Source organism: Pongo pygmaeus, chromosome 11 (assembly GCF_028885625.2).
Source record: "Pongo pygmaeus isolate AG05252 chromosome 11, NHGRI_mPonPyg2-v2.0_pri, whole genome shotgun sequence".
NCBI lineage: Eukaryota > Metazoa > Chordata > Mammalia > Primates > Hominidae > Pongo > Pongo pygmaeus.
The window spans coordinates 128,585,080-128,608,036 of record NC_072384.2 but is presented as its reverse complement, the minus strand read 5'-3'; the positions used below and the strand labels follow the sequence as shown (position 1 = coordinate 128,608,036).

General features: G+C 39.5%; 1 protein-coding gene across 5 annotated transcripts in view; it reads left to right on the top strand.

Annotated features, from left to right (window-relative positions):
* SPHKAP (SPHK1 interactor, AKAP domain containing) overlaps positions 1–22,753 on the top strand; it is a 195,625-nt gene extending 172,872 nt beyond the window's left edge. For 3 of the 5 annotated variants that reach the window (XM_054478460.2, XM_063648027.1, XM_063648029.1), the window contains 5 exons: positions 6,854–7,033; positions 8,922–9,008; positions 11,218–11,270; positions 11,360–11,544; positions 20,690–22,606. In XM_054478460.2, the coding sequence (XP_054334435.1) occupies positions 6,854–7,033; positions 8,922–9,008; positions 11,218–11,270; positions 11,360–11,544; positions 20,690–20,833 (649 nt within the window). In that variant the 3' untranslated portion in view covers positions 20,834–22,606. Of the gene's footprint in view, positions 1–6,853; positions 7,034–8,921; positions 9,009–11,217; positions 11,271–11,359; positions 11,545–20,689 lie in introns of all 5 variants that reach the window. The other 2 variants (XM_063648026.1, XM_054478461.2) reach the window with 2 other exon arrangements.
* Positions 22,754–22,957: the final 204 nt, after the last annotated feature.

The following is a 22,957-nucleotide window of genomic DNA, read 5'->3' as shown; positions in this document are numbered from 1 at the left end:
GAACAGAGCCCTCAGAAATAATACCACACATTTACAACTATCTGATCTTTGACAAACCTGACAAAAACAAGAAATGAGGAAAGGATTCCCTATTTAACAAATGGTGCTGGGAAAACTGGCTAGCCATATGTAGAAAGCTGAAACTGGATCCCTTCCTTATACCTTATACAAAAATTAATTCAAGATGGATTAAAGACTTAAATGTTAGACCTAAAACATAAAAACCCTAGAAGAAAACCTAGGCAATACCATTCAGGACATAGGCATGGGCAAGGACTTCATGTCTAAAATACCAAAAACAATGGCAACAAAAGCCAACATAGACAAAAGGGATCTAATTACACTAAAGAGCTTCTGCACAGCAAAAGAAACTACCATCAGAGTGAACAGGCAACCTACAGAATGGGAGAAAATTTTTGCAATCTACTCATCTGACAAAGGACTAATATCCAGAATCTACAAAGAACTCAAATAAATTTACAAGAAAAAAACGAACAACCTCATCAAAAAGTGGGTGAAGGATATGAACAGACACTTCTCAAAAGAAGACATTTTTGCAGCCAACAGACACATGAAAAAATGCTCATCATCACTGGCCATCAGAGAAATGCAAATCAAAACCACAATGAGATATCATCTCATACCAGTTAGAATGGTGATCATTAAAAAGTCAGGAAACAACAGGTGCTGGAGAAGATGTGGAGAAATAGGAACATTTTTACACTGTTGGTGGGACTGTAAACTAGTTCAACCATTGTGGAAGACAGTGCGGCGATTCCTCAGGGATCTAGAGCTAGAAATACCATTTGACCCAGCCATCCCATTTCTGGGTATATACCCAAAGGAATATAAATCATGCTGCTATAAAAACACATGCACACATACGTTTATTGCAGCACTACTCACAATAGCATAGACTTGGAACCAACCCAAATATCCAACAATGATAGCCTGGATTAAGAAAAAGTGGCACATATACACCGTGAAATACTATGCAGCCATAAAAAATGATGAGTTCATGTCCTTTGTAGGGACATGGATGAAGCTGGAAACCATTATTCTGAGCAAACTATCGCAAGGACAAAAAACCAAACACTGCATGTTCTCACTTATAGGTTGGAATTGAACAATGAGAACATTTGGACACAGGAAGGGGAACATCACACACTGGGGCCTGTTGTGGGGTGGGGGGAGGGGGGAGGGATATCATTAGGAGATATACCTAATGTAAATGGTGAGTTAATGGGTGCAGCACACCAACATGGCACATGTATACATAGGTAACAAACCCGCACATTGTGCACGTGTACCCTAGAACTTAAAGTATAATAAATATATATATATATAAAAAAAGAAAAATGATCAAAAGACCTGAAGAGATACTTCACCAAAGAACATGTATGGATAGCATATAAGCATATAAAAAGATACTCAACATTATGTCATTAGGAACTTGCAAATCAAAACAATCAGATACCACCACATACGTATTAGAATCCCAAAATTCAAAATACTGACAAAACCAGATGCTGGCAAAGATGTGGAGCAACAGAAACTCATTCATTACTGATTGGAATGCAAAATGGAGCAGCCACTTTTGAAGACATTTAGGGAGTGTTTTACAAAACTAAAGATACTCTTACCATACAACCCAGCAATCCTGCTCCTTGATATTTACCCAAATATGTTGAAAACTTATGCCCACATAAAAACCTGCACACAGATGTTTATAGTAGCTTTAGTTAGAATTGCCAAAACTTAAAAGCAACAGGGGATTCTTCAGTAGGTAAATGGATAAACTGTGGTACATCCAAACAATAGAATTTTATTCAGCACTAACAAAAAAGAACTATCAAGCCATGAAAAGATACAGAGGAAACTTAAATGCATATTATTAAATGTTGTCAATCTTTTATTTTATTTTATTTTTATTATTATTTTTTTTTAGATGGAATCTTGCTGTCTCCCAGGCTGGAGTGCAGTGGCGCTATCTTAGCTCACTGCAACCTCCACCTCATGAGTTCAAGTGATTCTCCTGCCTCAGCCTCCCGAGTAGCTGGGACTACAGGTGCCCACCACCATGTTTGGCTAATTTTTTGTATATTTAGTAGAGATGGGGTTTCACCGTGTTAGCCACGATGGTCTCCATCTCCTGACCTCGTGATCCACCCGCCTCAGCCTCCCAAAGTGCTGGGATTACAGGCATGGGCCACCACGCCCGGTCAACTAATTTTTATATTTTTAGTAGAGACGGTGTTTCACCATGTTGGCTAGACTGGTCTTGAACTCCTGACCTCAGGTGATCCACCTGCCTTGGCCTCTCAAAGTGCTGGGATTACAGGCGTGAGCCACCGTGCCTGGCCAAATGTTGCCAATCTTAAAACGCTACATGCTATATGATTCCAACTATATGACAGTCTCAAAAAAGGCAAAACTATGGAGACAATAAAAAGATCAGTGGTTGTCAGAGGTTAGAGGGCAGGAGGGTTGAATAGGTAGAGCACAGAGGATTTTTGGGGCAGTGAACTTATACTGTATGATATTAGTCATTATACATTTGTCAAAGCCTATAGAACATGCAACATCAAGAGTGAACCGTAACGGAAATTATAGGCTAGATGGTCTCTAAAATCTCTGCCAAGTGAGAGATTAGATTCTATGATGGAATTTGATAGGACATAGTCTTCTGAATCTCTGTGGATGACATGTAAGATAAGAAGGGGGAAGCCATCTGCATGCATCCGCACAACACCTCTGTGCATTATTAATAAATAAATGAGCAGAACTATAAATTTCTCTCAAAATGAAAACTAGTGTTGTGGATAATGATTATTCATTCTGAACTCCTAGTTATGTGACATGGAATGTGAGATTTACTTTAAATAGAGCGTGAAATTGAGATAAAGTAAAATACACTGACAGATTCATTTTTTAATAAGGATGTTGGATGTCAATCACTGAGATTTAACTTCTTTAGTAAGAAATAGCCTGGAATAAATGTTTCTAATAACATGAGATTCTAACTTAATAAGAAATTGGTCCAGGAAATGACTTTTTAACTAGGCAAGTGAATGGTTTGGGAAGCTTCTCCTTTGTATCTGGTCCTTGGCTCATTTGCACTGTGTTGGGGATATGTGTATTATTTCCATTTGTCATCAATGAACTTTTCTTTCATTTGAATTTAAGTCCATGCTGCCTCTTTGGCTGCACCGTTCTCCTCCTTCCTCCCTGCACAATTTGGAAAAATCTCAATATTTCAAAAAGAAAAACCAAGCAAGGACCTTCTTTCACAAAGTGTTAGCAGCATAGCATACTAGAAGTAACCACACCTCAATGCCAAACCTACCCAGAATGCTGTGAGGACTGTCAGGATCAAGCATCCAAAGCCTTTTGTAAAATTCCTTAGGTGACAAGTTCATACATCAAAAAGGAGATTTTTAAACACACTCAAAAAGCTACACATTTGAAACTGTACTCTCTATATGAGAACTTTTTTAAATTTTTAAAATATAACCATTCTCAGAGAAGGGATAACAGTACTAATTCTAAGATTGAGCAAAATTACAGAGACCTTTCTGGAGGCAATATTTTACTTTAAATGACAGAGGCCAACTGTCTTAGGTTGTATTCCCTGGGAACAGACTCTGAGAGGGAGAGTTGCAGGCAGATAATTTGTCAGGGAGTTCTCTGCAGAAAGATATGCATACACATGTAAGGAAGTGGGAAAAGCAAGATTGGCCAAGAGGAGAGGTCCTTCCCAAATGTGTTTGCAACTGAGGCCTTGGCACATCCTGCAGGAAACCCCGAAGATGGGATGGTCTGTCAGTTTTGATGCAAATGGAAGCAAGGAGTGGGCTTTTTTATCTCTGTATTGGCCAGACATTAGGATCCTCACTGGGAAAGGGTCTAATCTTGGCAAGGCACTTCCTTTACTGAGGGTAATTCCCAGTGTGTACAGTCAGCAGCCTGTGTTCTCCACAGTCAGGATACCATGGCCTGGAGTAAAACATTCCAACATCTGCTAGATCAAGAGACTCTATTTTTACTGTCAATAGCAAAATATGCTGTTGCTTTTTGTTTGTAGTCATTTAAGTCTGTTAATGTCAAAAACATAAATACTGTTAGTTTTTGATGACCCTGTAAGTAGTCGGCAGACAAATTTCCATGAACATGTTTACATTTCTGTACATCAGAGTTTTCTGAGCAAAGGGCACTGATACCTGAATTAAAGGGTGATTGAATATTAACCCTAAAGGCCGGGCGCGGTGGCTCATTCCTGTAATCCCACCACTTTGGGAGGCCCAGGAGCACAGGTCACTTGAGTTCGAGACCAGCCCAGCCAACATGGCAAAACCTATCTCTACTAAAAATAAAAAAATTAGCCAGGCGTGGTGACACATGCCTGTAATCCCAGCTACTTGGGAGAGTGAGGCAGGGGAATTGCTTATATCTGGGAGATGGAGGTTGCAGCGAGCCGAGATCATGCTACTGCACTTCAGCCTGGGCAACAGAACAAGACTTTGTCTCAAACAAACAAACAAAAAACTATCAGCTTGCAAGTAGTGCAACATCTCAGATCTTTCACAGTTTACAGCTTAACAAGTGGAGCTCTCTAGACTGAGAGTGTGACACTGCTTATGAAACTAGACACTTTTAGCAATAACATACTCATTTGAAGAATAGTTTCACAGCTCTGAAGAATGTGTTCACAGCTCTGTTCTTAAAATACAAAAAAGTGCAAACATTCTTAATAACGATTATATACACAAATAACTATATGTACTAGAATGTGAGTCAGGAAGCCTTCCATTTCACCAAAAAGAAAGAAAAACAAATAGATTGCTTCAACCATTCAAGGGAGAGAGCTCCAGCTAAGGAGATTAAGAAAGGCCTTGGGGAGGTGGGGGTGTCTTGGCTGAGGCTTGAGGGGTAGTGAGAAGCAAAGATCAAAACAGCGTGTTATTAGACATGATTCTTAACAAAAGCATGTTATTAGACTTAATGAATTATATAATTTATTAATAAAGAAGAATACTTATTGGATACTTATATACAGGCACTAAGCTAAATGCATTAAATGAATTTTTTTCTAATTTATGTCTTCCAAAAACCTTTATGAGATGTTATTACTTTTCTTGGAGAGATTTATTAACTTAGTTTGAACAGGTGACAAGTCGTGGAACAGGAATCTACAGCAGGTGGATGGCAGAAAGTATGCTCAAAGCACACTTCACCATTTGGTCAGAGGACTCAACTAGGCAAAGGCTAGGAGACAAGAAATCCCTGCATTTTTGAAATACAGTAGATAGTTTTGTTTGTTAAGTAGTGATTAGGGTTGAGGCACATGAAACTTGATAAGCAGGGAAGGCCATGAAGGATAGTTTGGCTTCAGGAAGTTCCTGAAGGCTCCTGACAAGAGCAACCAACAATATGCTTTAGGAACTTTAATCTGGCACCAGGGTTAAGAAGGTTTTGAAAGTGGATGACTAGTTGAGGCACAACCGTTGGAAGGCTGGTGCAATATAGTCCAGGCAAGCACACAAGGTCTAAATGCCTAGTGCCAACTCCTGTTTCAGGATAAGCCCTCCAGTCTCACTGGATCTTCATCTACAGGAAATCTTCCTTCCAAATGTGGAATTCTAGCAATTTAGAAAGACAAATTCAAGTATTATGTTGGTGTAACAGTAATTGAGGGTTTTGCCATTAAAAGTAATTGCAAAATCTTTAGAGTTGGAACTGAATAAACAAAGAAATTTATTGAATGTAAAGGGCAAAGAGGAGAAATTGGAAGGCTGCAAGATTTTAAGCCTAGGCACACAGAAAAGTCAATGGAAATAAGAAGCCCGGGAAGAGGGTGGGAAGGCAATTAGAATTCGTTTTAGATGTATTGATTTTGAGATGTTAATGAGATATGCAGAAGACCCGCTTATAAAAGAGCCCAGAATCCAGAAGAAGGGTCCTGGCTGGGATCCAGACTTGGAAGCTATTTTCACAGACAGGCAAGTAGATGAGATTGCTTAGGAACCGACTGTGGAAAAGAGGACAGGAAATCAATCAGAGCCAGCTATAGCTACACTTAAAGGAAAAACAGAGAACTGCATTCCAGGCAAGAAGGGACCAGAGAGACAGAAATTCACAGGAGGCCAGGGAGGAGAAGCTTCAAGAACAAAGGCCTGTCAGATCAAGGGTTAAATGCTCTGGAGAGCTCCTTGGTCTAAAAATGCAAGTGCTCATCCAGAAGAGTGGTGCTGATATAAATCAGGGGTTTCAGAGGGAGGAGATGGGGTAAAATACAGCACAAAATACAGTGCAAGTGCAAAATACAGAGGCATGAATATCAAAATATAGAGGCATCTTGCTTTTTACCAAGTCAGTGCAAAATGACTTGGTAAAAAGCACCAGAAACGGGGTAGGTATTTTTCTAATGATCCTCTTGCACTAGAATCAACCAGGAGTGATTGATGAAAATGCAGATTTGTGGACCTCCTTCTAGAAACACTGAATCATAATCTCTCGGGTGAATGCTTTGTATATCTTCTTTTTAAACATCATTGTCCCTCGATAATTCTTTTGTGTGTAGGCCAGGCTACATACATTCAACCTGTTTTTCAAATAATTGGAGGGAGTCAGTAGAAAGAGATTAATAGAAGAGATGGAAAAGCTGGCCGATGGAGAGTAATCCTGAAAAGGCAAATGGGACCTAGGGCACCAGCAGAAGGATCAGCCCAGGGAGACTCTGCCTGTATCCAGTGACATCCTGTTTATTGGGACTCTACAAAGTGGCTCTGTGAAGTTTCTGTGTGTGTGTGTGCTGCCTCTCTTGGTAATAATATCTTCTCCTCTACGGTGACAGCCTTGATGCCAGAGATGTACCAGAGGCTGAAGCCTCCACAGAAGCCAGAGCCCCCGATGAGTCCCCCAACCCTCCAAGCAGCAGCGAGGAGAGCACAGGCAGCTGGACCCAGCTTGCCAATGAGGAGGACAACCCGGATGACACAAGTAGCTTTCTCCAGCTCAGTGAGCGATCCATGAGGTACCTGCTCTTCCCTTGACTTCCCAGGGAAATTGGTCTCAACACAGATTCTAAAAATGCATTTTAATGGTTCTCTGCAAAGGGTCCCTAATAAACAGAGAAGGAGAGAACAAAAAAAGGAAAGCTCCCACTATGTCGAGGGGCCTGCCTGTCATGATTTGTGCTGAGAGGTATCTTAATATCCAGTTGTGGCTTAAATTACTTCGGCCGTGATTAAGAATGAGCCATGTTCCCTTCCCTGCAAGCCCCAGCTAGAACATTCAATGATGACAACTGTAAATGTTTTTAAATGGTGAGCTGCTTTTACACCTGGTGTGTTTGATACTCTGTCTCTGGTTCATTTGTATTTCAGATGCAACACAGGCTGGGTTTACACGAGGCAAGTGTTTCCACACTGTGTTGTATTGTTTGGCCTGACTGTTCCTCCCTCTACCTCCCCTGCCCTCTGTGTTGTTCCTCCCACAAAGCTAGAGAGGAGATTAGGAGACATCAGATTTGGAAGGGCTCAAGCCAGTCAGGAGACATTAACTAAAAACTATTCCTTACTGAGGTGGAACTTCTAAAAAGACTCCCTGTATTTCTGCCCAAAATCTCATTTGGTACTGGACCACAAACTTTGCACAGAGGCCAACTAGAAAATGGGATCAGCATCTGGGTGTATGTATGACTCTTGGAAAGTTTTATTTCTGGGAGTTTAGTCTATTTAGACTTAATATTTCACAATGTTAAACAGTTTGTCAAAACTTCTAAAACTAGTGGAAAGTATTACAAGATAGAAACAAAAAGTAAAGAGAACTCGAATCTTTGGACTCAACAGTAAGGTTTATAGGGTTGATTAACTCCAGCGCAATTTTGAGTCATCAGGTTTCAATACGTGAATATGCCTGGTGCCCCCCTCAAAAGCTAAGACAAGAATTTAAATTTGAGGGCATCCAATTGATATTTTCTACTTTTAGAGTACCATCTACTCTTGGTATATCCAGGAGAAAACTGTCCCACTACACGACGCACCACCACTCGCCCTTTGAAAGCCTTGCTTGAAAGAGATGTCACTGGAAACAGAGAAGGTGTGAGGAGACTGAGTGGTTTGGTAAAATTGGATATATTTCATTTCACAAGCACAAACAGAGCCTAAAAATTGGCTCAACTTTGCTGTGTTTCAGTCAGTAAGTTCCAGGCTAGTAACTAGACCATATGTTGATTGTGCAGCCTATGAACATGATGCAATCTGCGGTCCTCCTTCTCTACAATAAAAAAGGTACCAGGTGTTGCTCTTTCTTGAAGATTGTAAGATAAAGGAGTGATAAAACATTGACATTGCCCAACTTTGTACTTATGGTTCTGTAGTCTCATGGGAAAATAACAAGCCAGATGCTCAGCCTATGAAATCCTATGGAATGTCCCTGAGAAAATCCCCCAAATGTCAAAGGGAGAACATGAGTCCACTGGTTTCTGTCAAAACTGGTTCCTGCCAGCCCATGTTTTCAGAAGTTCCTTCGTCTCTGCAGGTGTCCCCAGCAGCAAGAAATCTCTTGCCGATAGATAAATACCTTCACTGTAACTAGAATGAAGAAAAGAGGCAGACTGATTGTTACCCCCAGGTGTGATCTACCAGGTGTGATACCACTTCAGAAAGTGGTATCACAACTTATTATTATTCACAAATTATTATTAGTATTATTATTATCTGCTGAGCCAGTTAGGCTTATGTCTCATTATGATTTCTGTTAATTTGGTCAGAAATAAATATGACTTGAGGTGTCCTAGGCACAAAGCAATATTTTTCTGTGGACCAAAGGAAGGAGCTTGTGCAATAATGGAACATCACTGTCAGCAGCATGTTAGAGGGTGGAGATGGGCATTAATATGTAAACTTTTGCTTTGTCAGCAATGGCAACAGTAGTGCCACTAGCAGTCTTGGCATTATGGACCTGGACACTTATCAGGAAAGCATGCCATCTTCTCCCATGATTAAGTAAGTAGCCACTGAGATGCAGTGATTGTGAGACCACTACTCCAATTCCATCTGGCAATCCATTTTGATCATTCAGGTTGTGCCCAACCCCTGACCTTATCATGTCTGTACTGCTGTGGTTCCATGTCACTGGAGCAAGAACTCGAGCCTAGAATAGGCCCTGCCCTACCACCACCTGCTTTCTGGGTTTCAAATCTGCCCCCTGTGGAATAATCATTTCAGATAAAACTTATCAATATAATCTGAAGTGTATGTCATTTTACCTACCTAGAAACAGAAGTGAGAATCCATTTAAATTATACCATGCCAACTAAAGAAGACTACTCAATAGTCTTCACTATAAAACATAATCATTTCAATAAAATCAAATGTGAATGGCTTTTCCTTTACAAGTAGAAACCTGGGATTATCACCACTAAATGTGTCTAATATTACATGGTTGTCATGCTGGATATGTGTCATTCCCACCCAGTGACTATGTTCTCCACAATATGGGGACTTCCTTAAGACGAAAGGAAAAAAGGACTTAGAGAAGGACAAGTACTTTTAGGAAGTACATACATCCTAAAATATGGCGCAAAAAGAGAGGGCAACGTGAGGTCGGGACTACTTCTAGAATATGTGGTTATTCTGGAAAATTAAAATGATTGAAATCTATTTTTGACCATTGTGATTTAGCTTATGATTTGGAGATTTCTGAAATTTCAGAGCAATGATAAATAAGTATAGGCTAAAGTTGTTCCCTGACCTATTTTCTCAATCACTATTTATAACTACAGCACTTTTATTTCACCATTTAACCAGTTGTGTTCCTCAGTGATTGAGGGTGACAGTGGCTCCTTTGTTGCTCCACACAGCCATTATTCACAAGTAGAGATGAACATACACATTTTGTTTTTTTTGTTTTCTTTTCTTTTCTTTTCTTTTGTTTTAAGGAGAAACCAAAAACCGAAACAAACAAAAACTACCTTGGGGTAAATTTATTTTTCTCTTTCAGGAAACATTTATTTAGCTACTTTTCCCAACCTTCTCTGCAATATGAGCCTATGACCCTATGACCCCAGGGAAAATCTGTATTCTGAGGAAGCCAAGAAATCACCTCCATGGTCAGCATCCTGCAGCTCCAAAACAGCAGAAACTGTGCCTCCCATTTGTCATACCCCCTATGTCACTGGCATAGAGATCTAGAAGAAAATCCAGATCCTTGAAAAATTAGCATTTCTGCAAATAAATATGTATGAATGAAAGAATTACTATACTCTTTCTCTCAACATCAGGAACACAATGGAATTTTTCAGCCATATCTTAGCAGTAGCAGAATGAGAGAATCATCTATCGTCAAACAACACATTTTTAAGGGCTCCTGTACTCTAATTTCTAGACATGACAAAAATATAGGACAACCATAGGCTTCCCAGGATAGCCACTTCCTTTCAGCTGCTGGCCATATGTTCTTACTTTAGTAACATTTACCAAGTCCTCCCACTACATGCAAGGCTCTGTAACAAGTACACACCATATGAAAACACCTCCAATATTAAACTCTACCATATCTAATGAAATACTTCAGTTATGAGTCCCTCATTCTAAACCACCCAGCCTACGACACTTCCCCAATAAAAAGAAAGAAAAAGAAAAATTTTAATTGTGATATTTTGCTGTCAAATTTAAGTTCTGCAGTTTGTTGGTTGTCTTTTTTCTTATTTCAGATCAAAGAACCATATACATGTAAAATTATTTTTTAAATAAAATAAAAGCTATGTTGCTATTGTAGTATAGGAAAAACATTGTGACAAGATGGGAACATGTGATTCATTAAAATGAAAGTAAAATGCAAAAGAATAAATCTCCAAATCAGAACTAGTTACCCACAAAATCTCTCTTTGATTGTTTAAACCTACGAAGGTTTATGGTAAGGAGGTTGAAGAGAAGGATGCATCTCTCAGTCTCCCATACCAGCTCTCCTAACTAAAGTAACTTGAGTTATCTGGCCTGTTGTTGTTGTTGGAAGAGGACATTTATTGCAGACCCAATGATCCTACATAATAGCCACATTGGTATTTTCCCAGCATTACTCCACTCTACAAAAACAATAAATCCAGAATGAACTTCAGAAGCTTTTAGATCAGTAAGACCCATCGCCTCATCTTTCATTTACAGCTTACTCTTCTAAACATTACCAACCATATACTGTTGTTTTCTCCCAAAGTGAATTAGTAGAAGAAAAGGAGATTCTTAAAGGACAGTCAGAAAGCATAGAGGGTAAGCCACCTTCCCATACTTTTGACACACAATTGCCTGGGCTCTCCCTTTGCAAAGAAGGATAAGGCTGTGGTTGTGTCTGTTCTCAGCACCTGCATCTGGACTGCCTATGGGAACAGCTAGCCCCCAGAGGAGCCTGCTGGTGATCAACTTTGACCTGGAGCCAGAGTGTCCAGATGCCGAGCTCCGAGCCACTCTGCAGTGGATAGCTGCCTCCGAACTTGGGATTCCCACCATCTACTTTAAGAAATCTCAGGAAAACAGAATTGAAAAGGTATCATGTTCCAGGCTTGGGTAGGGTATCAGTAAAGCTTTGTGTTTTTATCACCACTGGAAACTCAGTAAATGCTCAGTTAACCTATTTCCATTTGAATTGTTTGATCCTGACTGTTCTTGATCTTAAAATTGTGGCTAGAACACTGAAATCTTCCACCTGTGTAAATATAATATACTTAGCATTTCTTTGATCCTTACTTTGTCTTGGTTAGTAGGTGGTCATGAGAAAAGTAAATTGAGGGGATGGGAACTTTTTTAGAGTCTGGTGTTTTTTGGTGTTTTCTTGCTCTGGGACAAACTTCTTGACAGTACTCCTTTAAATAAAAGAAAGAAAGAAGAACCTGATATATAACAGAAACCAAAGTGAGGCCACACTGACATCTAAAACAGGCCAAGAGAAGGCATTTTTAATTCCCTTCCAAACAGGTTCATGTTAGGAAGACTTTTATTTGTTATTCTTCACCTACCAGAAATATAAAGCTAGGGAAGAGATTCTTGGCCAACATCAAAATTAATAGTAACTATCACTCTAATTCCATATCTCTAAGACCTACCATTAACTGTGGTAGAATCTTAGCTATTAAGAGTAAGGCATGAATCTGTCTCCCAATGTCTTCAAGCTCAATTTTCCATAATTTAAAAGTAGACTCGTTTTAAAAGATTTCAAGTTAATAATAACATAGCAGTTTTCTATTGCTGTGTAACAAACTGTCACAAATTTACCAGCTTAAAACAGCACTCAGCTCTGTAGGTCCGAAGTTAGGGTGAGTTCGACTGTAATCTTTGCTTTAGGTTTTACAAGGTGGAAATTAAGGCATTAGCCTGACTGGGCACTTACCCAGAAGTTCCAGGGAAGAGAAAGAGTCCAAGCTCGTTCAGGTTGTTGTGCTAATTCAGTTCCATGTGGTTGTAGGACTGAGGTCCTGTTTCCCTGCTGGCTGTCAGCAGAGGGCCGCTCTCAGCTCCCAGAGGCCACCCATATTCCCTGTCACATGGCTCCTTTATGTCCTTTTGGTGTCAGTCTCCCTGATACCTTCAGCCACCAGCCAGAAAAAGCTCTGTCTTTAAAGAGTTTGTGTTATTAGGCCAGGTGCAGTGGCTCATGCCTATAATCCCAGCCCTTTGGGAGGCCAAGGTGGGCAGATCACCTGAGGTCAGGAGTTTGAGACCAGCCTGGCCAACATAGTGAAACCCCATCTCTACTTTAAAAAAAATTAGCAGGGCATGGTGGCAGGCATCTGTAATCCCAGCTACTTGGGAGGCTGAGACAGGAGAATCGCTTGAACCCAGGAGGTGGAAGTTGCAGTGAGCTGAGATTCCACCACTGCACTCCATCCTGGGTGGCAAAGTGAGACTTTGTCTCAAAAAAAAAAAAGAAAGAATATGTGTGATTAGATTTTAGATTATAATCACCTGATAGGTTTCTGATTAACTCAAAGGTAACTGATAAATCCTTTTTGCCATGTAAGGTAGCATAATAAGGGCATGATATCTCATCCTATTCATGGTCCCAGGGATTAGGGTGAAAAACCTTGAGTACTGTTTTAGGATCCTGCCTATCAAGCCACCGGGTAGGATTTTCATGTCTTATTGTCACAAAGTGCCTCCATGTGCCTCATCCTACTTGCTTCTCAACAAGCCTGTGAAAAAACAGAACAGATATTATTGAAGCTTTTTGACTAAGGAGCAAATCGGGTACATGAACGATTTCCCAGGCCAAGCCCCTGTGCCCTGTTTTCTCCATAAAATACTTCTCAGTAGTTCTTTATTTTAAAAGGATCTTTCTCAAGTTAAATGACCTTGGGCTTACAATCTGGATTTTTTTAACTGTGTAATTGCATTTCAATTCTCAGTGCCAAAATCTAGCAACCTGAAATGAAATGTTCTTTACCTTCTTGCCCCTGCTTACAGTAGTTAGAACAGCTTCTCTATTTCTGCATCACTAGTCCATGGGATCGACTACAGGAAAAATTGAAAAGGAGACCTAATTCATTTTTCATACCCTTTCTCACTTCAACCTTTTTCCAACTGGTAATTAACACTTCCCTTCATGCCTATGTCTGCCTGCTGTTCTACCCAAAATTATTCTAGGCACCTTCCTATACTTGTCATACTTTCATTTACAAGGTGTTGAGCGGTTCGCTATTTGATAAATTCTCCTCTGACCTTACAACTCAGCAGCAAAGGGTGCAATAAAAAAGCATAATCACGTGTGACCCTACCCCCATGCCATACACTGTCCCAAAGACCCCTTGCTATGTAGAGGAGGGAAAAACATTCTCAGGAATACATTCCCAGGCTCACGGGAAAATGAAAGAGGAGCTGGTTCCAACTCTATCTCCTGCCACTCCCTGAATAAGAGCATGACATGGTAGATTTTCAGGTGGTATCTGAATGGAATAGATGTTTGTACAATGTATCTTCTTGAAGAAACAATGTTATGTGAATATATGTCTCATAAATCCCCATTCGGTACAAGGGTAAGAGGTGACTCACAAATACCTGAGTTACACAAATCATGCCCTGACTTGGTATTTATCTCGACCTGATTTTCGATTCTCAAAGAGAATGCTTGTTTTTGGATATAACTATTTTTCTGAGAAAATAGACATTCTGCTAATGTTATTAAGAAGGATATTAAATGATATTTCACTTATTCAATTAGCACCAGCTCAAGAACCTTAATTCTAAATAATGTAATTTTAGGAACAAAGTCTCCTAATTTTTCTTATGAGTCATCTGAGACTCTTTGCAAATAGTGGCTTTTCCACAAATACAAGTACCATTTGTTGTCTGTGACTGGACTAGTTAAAGAAAAAAAACCCTTAAGCAACATTTTCATAATCTTTCTTTTATCAATAGTACTTTTGGGGACCTTATTCTGGATGTTATATCATTAGCCAGGTAGTTAAATGGCCATTTTCAAGTGGTGTACAAAAGAGAGCATGTCTTCCATGGAGGCTGTGTCATAAGAGAACAGCGGTGTCTCATTAGTTTCTCATCCGCTTAGATAAGGTTAAAGAAACGTCTCTACAAAGTCCAGAAAATGTCATCTTCCCACTGTCACTAGGGTATTGGACAATATTCACAGATGAATCCCTGAGTTCCTATTTGTGTGAATCCTAAAATTTTTTTGGGCTAATTAGTCTATGTGTTTTATTTTACGGTGTTCCCAATTTACTAACCTTCCTGCCTTGTGAAAAGGGAGGTATGTGCTAGGGAACAGGTTCTCAGGAATTCATAATGAAACAGCTCATCTTTCCCACCACTGCCCAGGAACTTGGCCTTGGAGTTGGAGGGCACCTAAAGGCAACTCACCACTAATTCCATCCTTTGTTCAACTTAAAAGGCAAATTCCAAACATTCTGAGTGCCTAATATACTCCTCTCGTGACAAATGGTACTTCATTTTCAAATTTTCCCTTTCACTTATGTTTTATCTAATTATTAAAAAGCTAAATGCACCTGAAAATCATACATTCAGAACATTCATCAGGTCTTAAGCATCTACAAATGCCAGGCACTGTTATATGCCCTGGAGATACAGTGAGCAAGAGACATCACTTCCTACCCTCTTAGATTTTACATTCCAATTTAGAACAGACCAAAGGTAAGAAGAATATAAATGGAGAGAGGCTCAGATTGTAAACAGCAATCTTGAGATATGATGGGAACTTGTTCTGGACAAGGGAAATAAGAAGCACACAGGGAACAGTGTTTCTCAAACTGTTCCCATGAGCCACGTGGATATGAAACAGTTGTGTGGGACAGACATTTATTCACAAATCGGATTGCTAGGCCCCTTCTAGGACCTGGTCACTTTCTGGGAGTGTAGCCTAGAAATATGCATTTTTAACAACTTCCCACAAGTGATGTGATTCTGATAAACACTAAAGTTTGAGACCTCCTTCCAGAGAAATATCTTAGACAAGCGGCAGAATTTGTGGTGGCCTTAAAGTATCCTAAATCCCAGGGGAAAGATTGCTGAAAATCCTAACATCCGATAATCCAAAACACTTTGTAAACGTTGACATCAGTTAACTTTAATCTAATTAATCCAAGGCCAATAAAAGACACGCACATGGCTAATGGTCCCGGTTTTTTAGATCCAAAGATCATTGCTCTCCAGCTCTTCTCTGAATTCAGTGAGCTTCTCTGAGCTGGGGTAGCCGATGACTTGCCTCTCACAGTAAATTGGTATTTTTCTCATCTTTGAGCCTGCATTGAGAATTATGTCCTTTTTATGGGGGCAGTGAAGAGAAAGGAATGTGCCCAAGGAGGAAAGGGGTATGTGCTTACCTTCCTAAGAAAGTGGGCGTCAGAAAAGGAGTGCCCCCCTCTAATTTCTTACTCTATTTTACATACAAAGTGGTGGAAGAAAAATGAAGGAGAAAATGTTGATGGTATTGACTTTAAAAATTTGTTTTACTTCCATAGGTTTTTGGGGAACAAGTGGTATTTGGTTATATGAGTAAGTTCCCTAGTGGTGATTTGTGAGACTTTGGTGCACCCATCACCAGATCAGTATACATTGAACCCAGTTTGTAGTCTCTTATCCCTCACCTGCCTCCAACCCTTTCCCCTAAATCTCCAAAGTCCATTGTATCATTCACATGCCTTTGCATTCTCATGGCTTAGCTCCCACTTATGAGTGAGAACATACGATGTTAGGTTTTCCATTCCTGAGTTACTTAACTTAGAATAATAGTCTCCAGTTTGATGGTATTGCCTTTTGACTTACCTTTGCAAATACAAAGACAAAAAAAACTACAGTTAAGGTTATCAGTTTCGAAGAAACTCATTGGAAAGGAAGGGGAAAATTAGAAGAATTCGATACTGAGGCTCTTCATCTGTAATCATAAGAAAGTGCCTTGAACTGAGTCCTTTAGTCAGATTTAGTGCATGTTAGAGTCACGTGGGGGAGGTTTTACAGACTCCAGTGCTCCAACCAATTAGGTCAGAATCTTCTCCGGGGATGCTGCCCAGGCATCAGGGTTTTGTAAAGGTGCCTGGGGTTCCAGGGTGCAGCCAAGGCTAAGGCTAGTAAGCTCTACAGGCCTTAATTGCAGGAGCAATATACGGACCAACTCACTTACTCTTAATGCAATCTAATTCTGCCTTGGAGCAAAAGAAGGTAGTTGCTTTCAGAAATCTAAGTTGAATGTTTCCAAAAAATTGCACAACTTGCAACAACTCCCATAGATTTCATGATATAATTTTGTAAACAATTAATCTAATTTACTAAATGCACCTAAGAATATAAAAGTTATCTCCTATCTTATACTTTTCTTCAAATGAGTCTACAGATGATATACCATCATATAGTTTCTTAAGACAAAATATTTGCTCAAAGAAATGCCAACTATGATCTATGGGAAGGGAACCTAATTATTACTGATTGTGAAATGGCAGAAAATGAAATTATTTTCATTTTTATTTTTCAATGCAGTGGAAAGAAAAACTCAGATCCTGACTTGCTAAAGCTGATTGTGAAAATACCCAGGCAATAGCATGAACAGGCACAATGAGAGCTCTAGGACTCGCTGCTAAATAAAACGTGGTTTTAAAAGCCCAGTAAAGAACTAGAATGTCCTTTTCTGACTTCTTCACAATCTTTTTTCATTCTTACCTTTTTTTAATGGAAGAAAAGAAAACAAGAGATCTTGCTCATCAGCCCCAAAGATGTTTCCAGGTCTCAATATCCAAGATTAAGTCATCATAGCCTCAGAGCATGCTCTCTTTAGTGGGGCCAGACCATTTTTAAATGCCACTTTATTGGGATATCAGCCTGGACTTAGAAATTATGACAGATTCCAGCTTGTGACCACACCACAAACTATACACAGAGTGGCCTAGCTGGTGGGTTATTTTGACAACTTTGGAGAGACTCTCCTTCCCAGGCCCCAAATAGTTGGAAGAAAGCTGGTGCTAGGGCTTCCAGAAAGGTATAAGGCAGAGAGAATTCTGGGAAGAGTTTAGCAAATATTGGCATCTGCTCCAGAGCTTTGATTCTTCCCCCACCCAGAAAATGACTGAGAGATAAAAGTTGGGGATAAGGTGGTCCCGTGAGCCATGGTTTACAGAAAGGAGCCAAGGCAAATGTCATGTTTCCATCAATGGAATCTTTACAGACTTGCTAAGTGAAAGGAGGCGCCAAGACTACTGGGGATACCTTAGAGAAGTCTCGAGAAACAAATCAACAACCTGTGAGCCTCTCCCAGTGAGACCTCAGAAACTCAATGTCCAGGCCTTCTGCACTAGGAACTCTACTTTCTAGATTTCCAGTAAGAGCTGGAGAGTGAGGAAAAGCCTGCTTAATGGAATCATACAAAAGCTGTCATTTTAGCCTTTCTCCCCTTTATTCCCTTCAAGACCGCTATTCCGAAGCCGCATGTCATCATTCCTTTGTTCAATCAAAATCATGGCTTGGATCTTACATACACTCTTAGATATAAGTAACAGCTCACAAAATTATTTTTGTGGATCTCCATAAATCACTAATAGCTGCTTGAAATGTTCCCCTTCCCAAGAGTATTTTCCTCATTAGCAAAGCCTTAACCTAAAGGGTTTTTAGCCTGTTCCTAAAATGTCAAGAATCAGATAGACAAGAAGCTAAGAAGGGTGGTGAGAGGTCCCAGGCAATGAATACTTTCTCTGAAAATTTAAAAATTTTTTTTCTTTCTTTCTTTTTTTTTTTTTTTTTTTTTGAGATGGAGTCTCACTCTGTCACCCAAGCTGAAGTGCAGTGGTGAGATCTCAGCTCACTGCAACTTCCGCCTCCCAGGTTCAAGCGATTCTCCTGCCTCAGCCTCCTGAGCAGCTGTGATTACAGGTGCACGCCACGACGCCCGGTTAATTTTTGTGTTTTTAGTAGAGACGTGGTTTTCACCACATTGGTCAGGCTGGTCTCGAATTCCTGACCTCGTGATCAGCCCGCCTCAGCCTCCCAAAGTGCTGGGATTACAGGCGTGAGCCACCGCGCCCAGCCTCTCTGAAATTCTGACACTGAGACTGATGGGAGTGAATGAGCTGGCCCACCGTGGCTGTTACCATGAGCATGAAGCAGCCCCACATCTCACCCCCACAACATAAATTCCCACTCAGTCACCACGTGATAAGAAACGTGCCCCATGACCAGCTTTTATTTTGCTGCTTGCCCACCACTCTCCTACTCCAGGCTCTGTTCAGCCTTTTCCTAGATCTATAACCTCCATTCATTTTTGAGGAGCACTCCTGCAATAGAAAATTATTGAGCAACATCCTCAAGATATGCATGTTTAAATTATATATGTGAAAATACATTACCTAAAACTCAAGAATAAATACTTAGTGAAAGTTCATCCTCAATGATGCTAAATGTTTATCCATATTCCAGACAGTCTTCTTGAGATCTTTGAATGTATTTGACTCACGCTTGGTCTTGCATCCCTTCTGTCATTCAGCAAATATGCATGCACCGCCTACTATGTGCAGGCACGAGATATGAAAAGATGGCTAAGATGTCCTTCTGCTGGGAGATTGCTGTCTATGGTTGCCATCTGCCTCCTATCTGTCTCCCTTTTCACAACATCCTAACACTCTTTAAGACAATGTTTATGTTTCCAGGTATTAAAAGTTAAGGATGTCGTTTTCCAGCCTAGGAAATTGCTTTATTTTGATTCAGCCAATACAAGCCAAGTGAGTACAATAAAGCACTGATTACTGTAACTGTGCAAATAGTTGGTACCATCACAGCTGGGAGAAGAAACATCATTTAACAGCGGATCTCTATGAGACAACTTCTCAGTAACTGAAATGAATTAACATACTCAAACTGGAAAGAAATTAGCATTCCAGTTCCTGGCTGATCTCTAAAGTTTGAGCAAACAAATACCAAAAAAAAATAAAAATAAAAATAATTAATTAAAAAAAATCCTAGAAAAAAAATTGAAGAAATAGTAACTGAACCACAATCCTCATCTTTTTAGCAAATAAGGCTCTCTTCCTCATAAAACAGTGCCAAATTTCCAGCCTATTTTTTCTTCCAGTGCCCCATGTAAATATCAAGAACACAGAATTTACTTATCCATATTCCAAACAGTCTCCTTGAGATCTTTGAATGTATTTGACTCGCACTTGGTCTTGCATCCCTTCTGTCGTTCAGCAAATATGCATGGAGCCCCTACTATGTGCAGGCTCATAGTTCTTCTGACACCAAAATGCAGAAAGGTACGGTGGTAGAAAGAGCATTGTACGGAAGTGTTAGAAGACCATGATCCTACTGACAATTTTTAATCTTTCAAGCCCACATCTTTTTCATTGCAAATGCTCACATCATAGAGTTGTGACAGAATTGAATGAGATTACATGTGTTAAAATATTTCCTACAGTTCCTGGCTTTCATTACATCTTTCCTCAAAAAAGTACCTAAGGAGTTAGAGAGTCCTTCACACTGGACTTCATCAGTTCCATGAAGAGAATGATTTATAATTATTTCCCCATTTTTCCTCCCTTCAAGCCCTCAATTTCACATGCAATCCAGACTCTCTCTCTAGGTTGTGGCTGATAGAACTGGTACCAATAACCAGGTGACAAAGATAAGGTGTTTCCTCCATCTTTCCTGATCCTGTGGCTGTGGAAAGCCAGGCTTTCTTGATCCTTGATCTTAGCCTGCAGGGTGAGGGAGTTGCTTCTCAGGATGGAATGAAGAACCAATAGGTGGTCCTGCTTCAAAGTTTACCACTTGATTTATTTGGTCTAAATTTACACACCCAATGAGATCTTATTTGTGATAGAAATAGAAGGGACTGGGAGCTGTAATACACAGTCCTATTACAGAAAGTCTAACCAAGAAAAAAGCAGACCCGAGAAAACACTAAATATCTAAAAGACTGGCTCTTAAAAAAAAGAATTAGTCTCATTCCACATAATCCTCTGCAATCAATGAATGGCAAACTGCTGTGAAAAAAAAAAATTCAACTGATGAAGCTCAGTAACAATCTGAAATCTTTAAAAAGAAAATAGATTATCCTGGAAAACAGTCCTCTGACACTAGAGACATTTAAATAGAGACTGGAGAGCCATTGGCTTCGTGAGAGTGGTTCAATGAGGTAGCTTTGAGGACCCCCTGTACTCTGTGAGCCCTAACTCTCTGTTTTATTTTAGTTTCTAGATGTCGTGCGGCTGGTTCATCGGAAGTCCTGGAAAGTGGGTGATATCTTCCATGCAGTTGTCCAGTACTGCAAAATGCATGAGGAGCAGAAGGATGGGAGACTGAGTCTCTTTGACTGGCTCCTGGAACTGGGATAATAAGACAGTCTGCCCTATAGATCATTCCTTCCCTTTATTCCAAGTTAGATTACAGTGGTTTGTTCTAAATGCTCTAAACATTCTCAAAACATCACATCACATTAGCAGAACTATAAAAAAAAATCTGCTACTCAAATCCACTGCATACAGAATAAGTCAGAGGAAAAGCAAAATATAGGTCTGTCCAAATTCATACAACTTGTGGGTGAGTTCCAAAGAGCTTGGATTAGAAGGGCTGGACAAAGAAAAAATTCAATGGGGCCCAAATTAGAACGCTTATAATGAGACCTAGTCTCCAGGAAAACAACACTCACATATGTTTAATCACATAAAATGATTTGTAATGTCTCTAATTAGATGAATCAACTAGAAACAAACTTAGTGGTCAGAATAATTTTTAAAAGTATTCTGTAACCTATATTTTACTTTTCTGATTATATTAAGGGGCTGCCAGCCTGGAGAAATCCTTAAGATATGGGTGAGAAATCCCCAGGCTTTTATACAAAAGATTTCCACTTTCAAATCAATGTCAGTGGACATTGATAAAAGTATAGCAGTGTCCTCTACTGAGGTGATTTCATTTATTCCCTGCAGCCACTGATAAATATCCCACTTCTCCCAAATAGTATGTGGGCTCCCAGCTAAGCAGAAAACTATTGTCAATTGGCATTCAACTGAAGAAGAAGAAGATAAAAGATTGTCTTGTTTCCATCACTGTATTACTTGCGTAACATGATTACATAATTCTTATCCTAAGAGAAAGCTTTCATATTTAAAAAAAAAAAAGTCTTTTCAGATAAAATCTGCTTGTGTCTTGAATAATATGAAATACAAACTTTCACTTTATTTTATTGTAAATTATGAAGAGATTATTGTCTTAAATAATATATTGAGTTAGCTTCGAGCTTCCTAAAATATGAAGAGATTGTTGTCTAAAGTCACATATTGACATTGAGCTCAGTGGCCTGTTTCATCACGTATGTGCTGCTACCTGTACAGCAGACACACCGCTCCAGTGACATTTATAATGACAGAAGCAGGGTAATGGTCTTGTGTTTGACATGATCAGTTAGGATCATAGACTTTCCCTGACTCGTAGATATCAGCCTTGAATTGGGGGAAAAGAAGACTTTGTCACATTTTAGTTATTTTAATAACAGAGATTTACTCTTTTGAAAAATAAAGGTATCTAATGTCCCCCTAATAAATCTTCTTTCCTTCCAACTAAATGACCTACACGGACTTTTATTTTCTTGATCAAAGAGGTGTTTATTAAGGATTTCTGGATATACTATACTTTTACTCTATTTTTAAAGATCACAAAGTAATTTTAAATGTGAACAGGTTCCCACACCATGAATGCTGGCCTCACCTGCTCTATCATCCACATTTTGAAATGCAAAGAAAGCTCCCTTGTAAGCCATACTTCCTTCCCCACTCCCATCCTAGGATACTTGCCCAGTGCTCATTAGGCATTTGTTATTCAAATAGTCCAAATTTAGGTTATTATGCTTAATTTGACACATTAACCAAATGCCCAGTTTTAAAATATATCCATCAATTCACGCTGAAATGTGCTTCTTTGTGCTATCAAATGGAATAGAATACACTTATTTTTTAAACAATCCCAGAATATTGTGTGTAGACTTTTGTTGTGCTCAAATAAATGTTTACTTATCTTACAAAGCACAAATACTGGATTGTAACCATGTGATGAAGTTATCTATGTTGTACCTAACATTGCAAATTAATCAATAAATCTCTGTCAGATTGTCGATTATTTTTTCTGCAAGAGCTTTAAGCACCTCATAGAAAAAACAGTCCCAGTACAATTGGATAAAGGCCTATATATCCCTTAGAAAAGTTGTGTTGTCCTGCTTTCATTTTTTTGAAAAAGTAAATGTTCTTGGCTTAATTTGTTAAAATCAGTAAGATTCATGGAAATCAGTTTCTCAAACCTGGCACTATTGACATTTGGGACATCATTCTTGGTTGCAGAGGGTTATCCTGAATATTGTGAGATGTTTAGCAACATCCCTGGCCTCTACCCACTAGAGGCTAGTAACTACCCCCTCACAGTTGTGATAACCGGAAATATTCCCAGCCTTGCCAAATTTCCCCTGG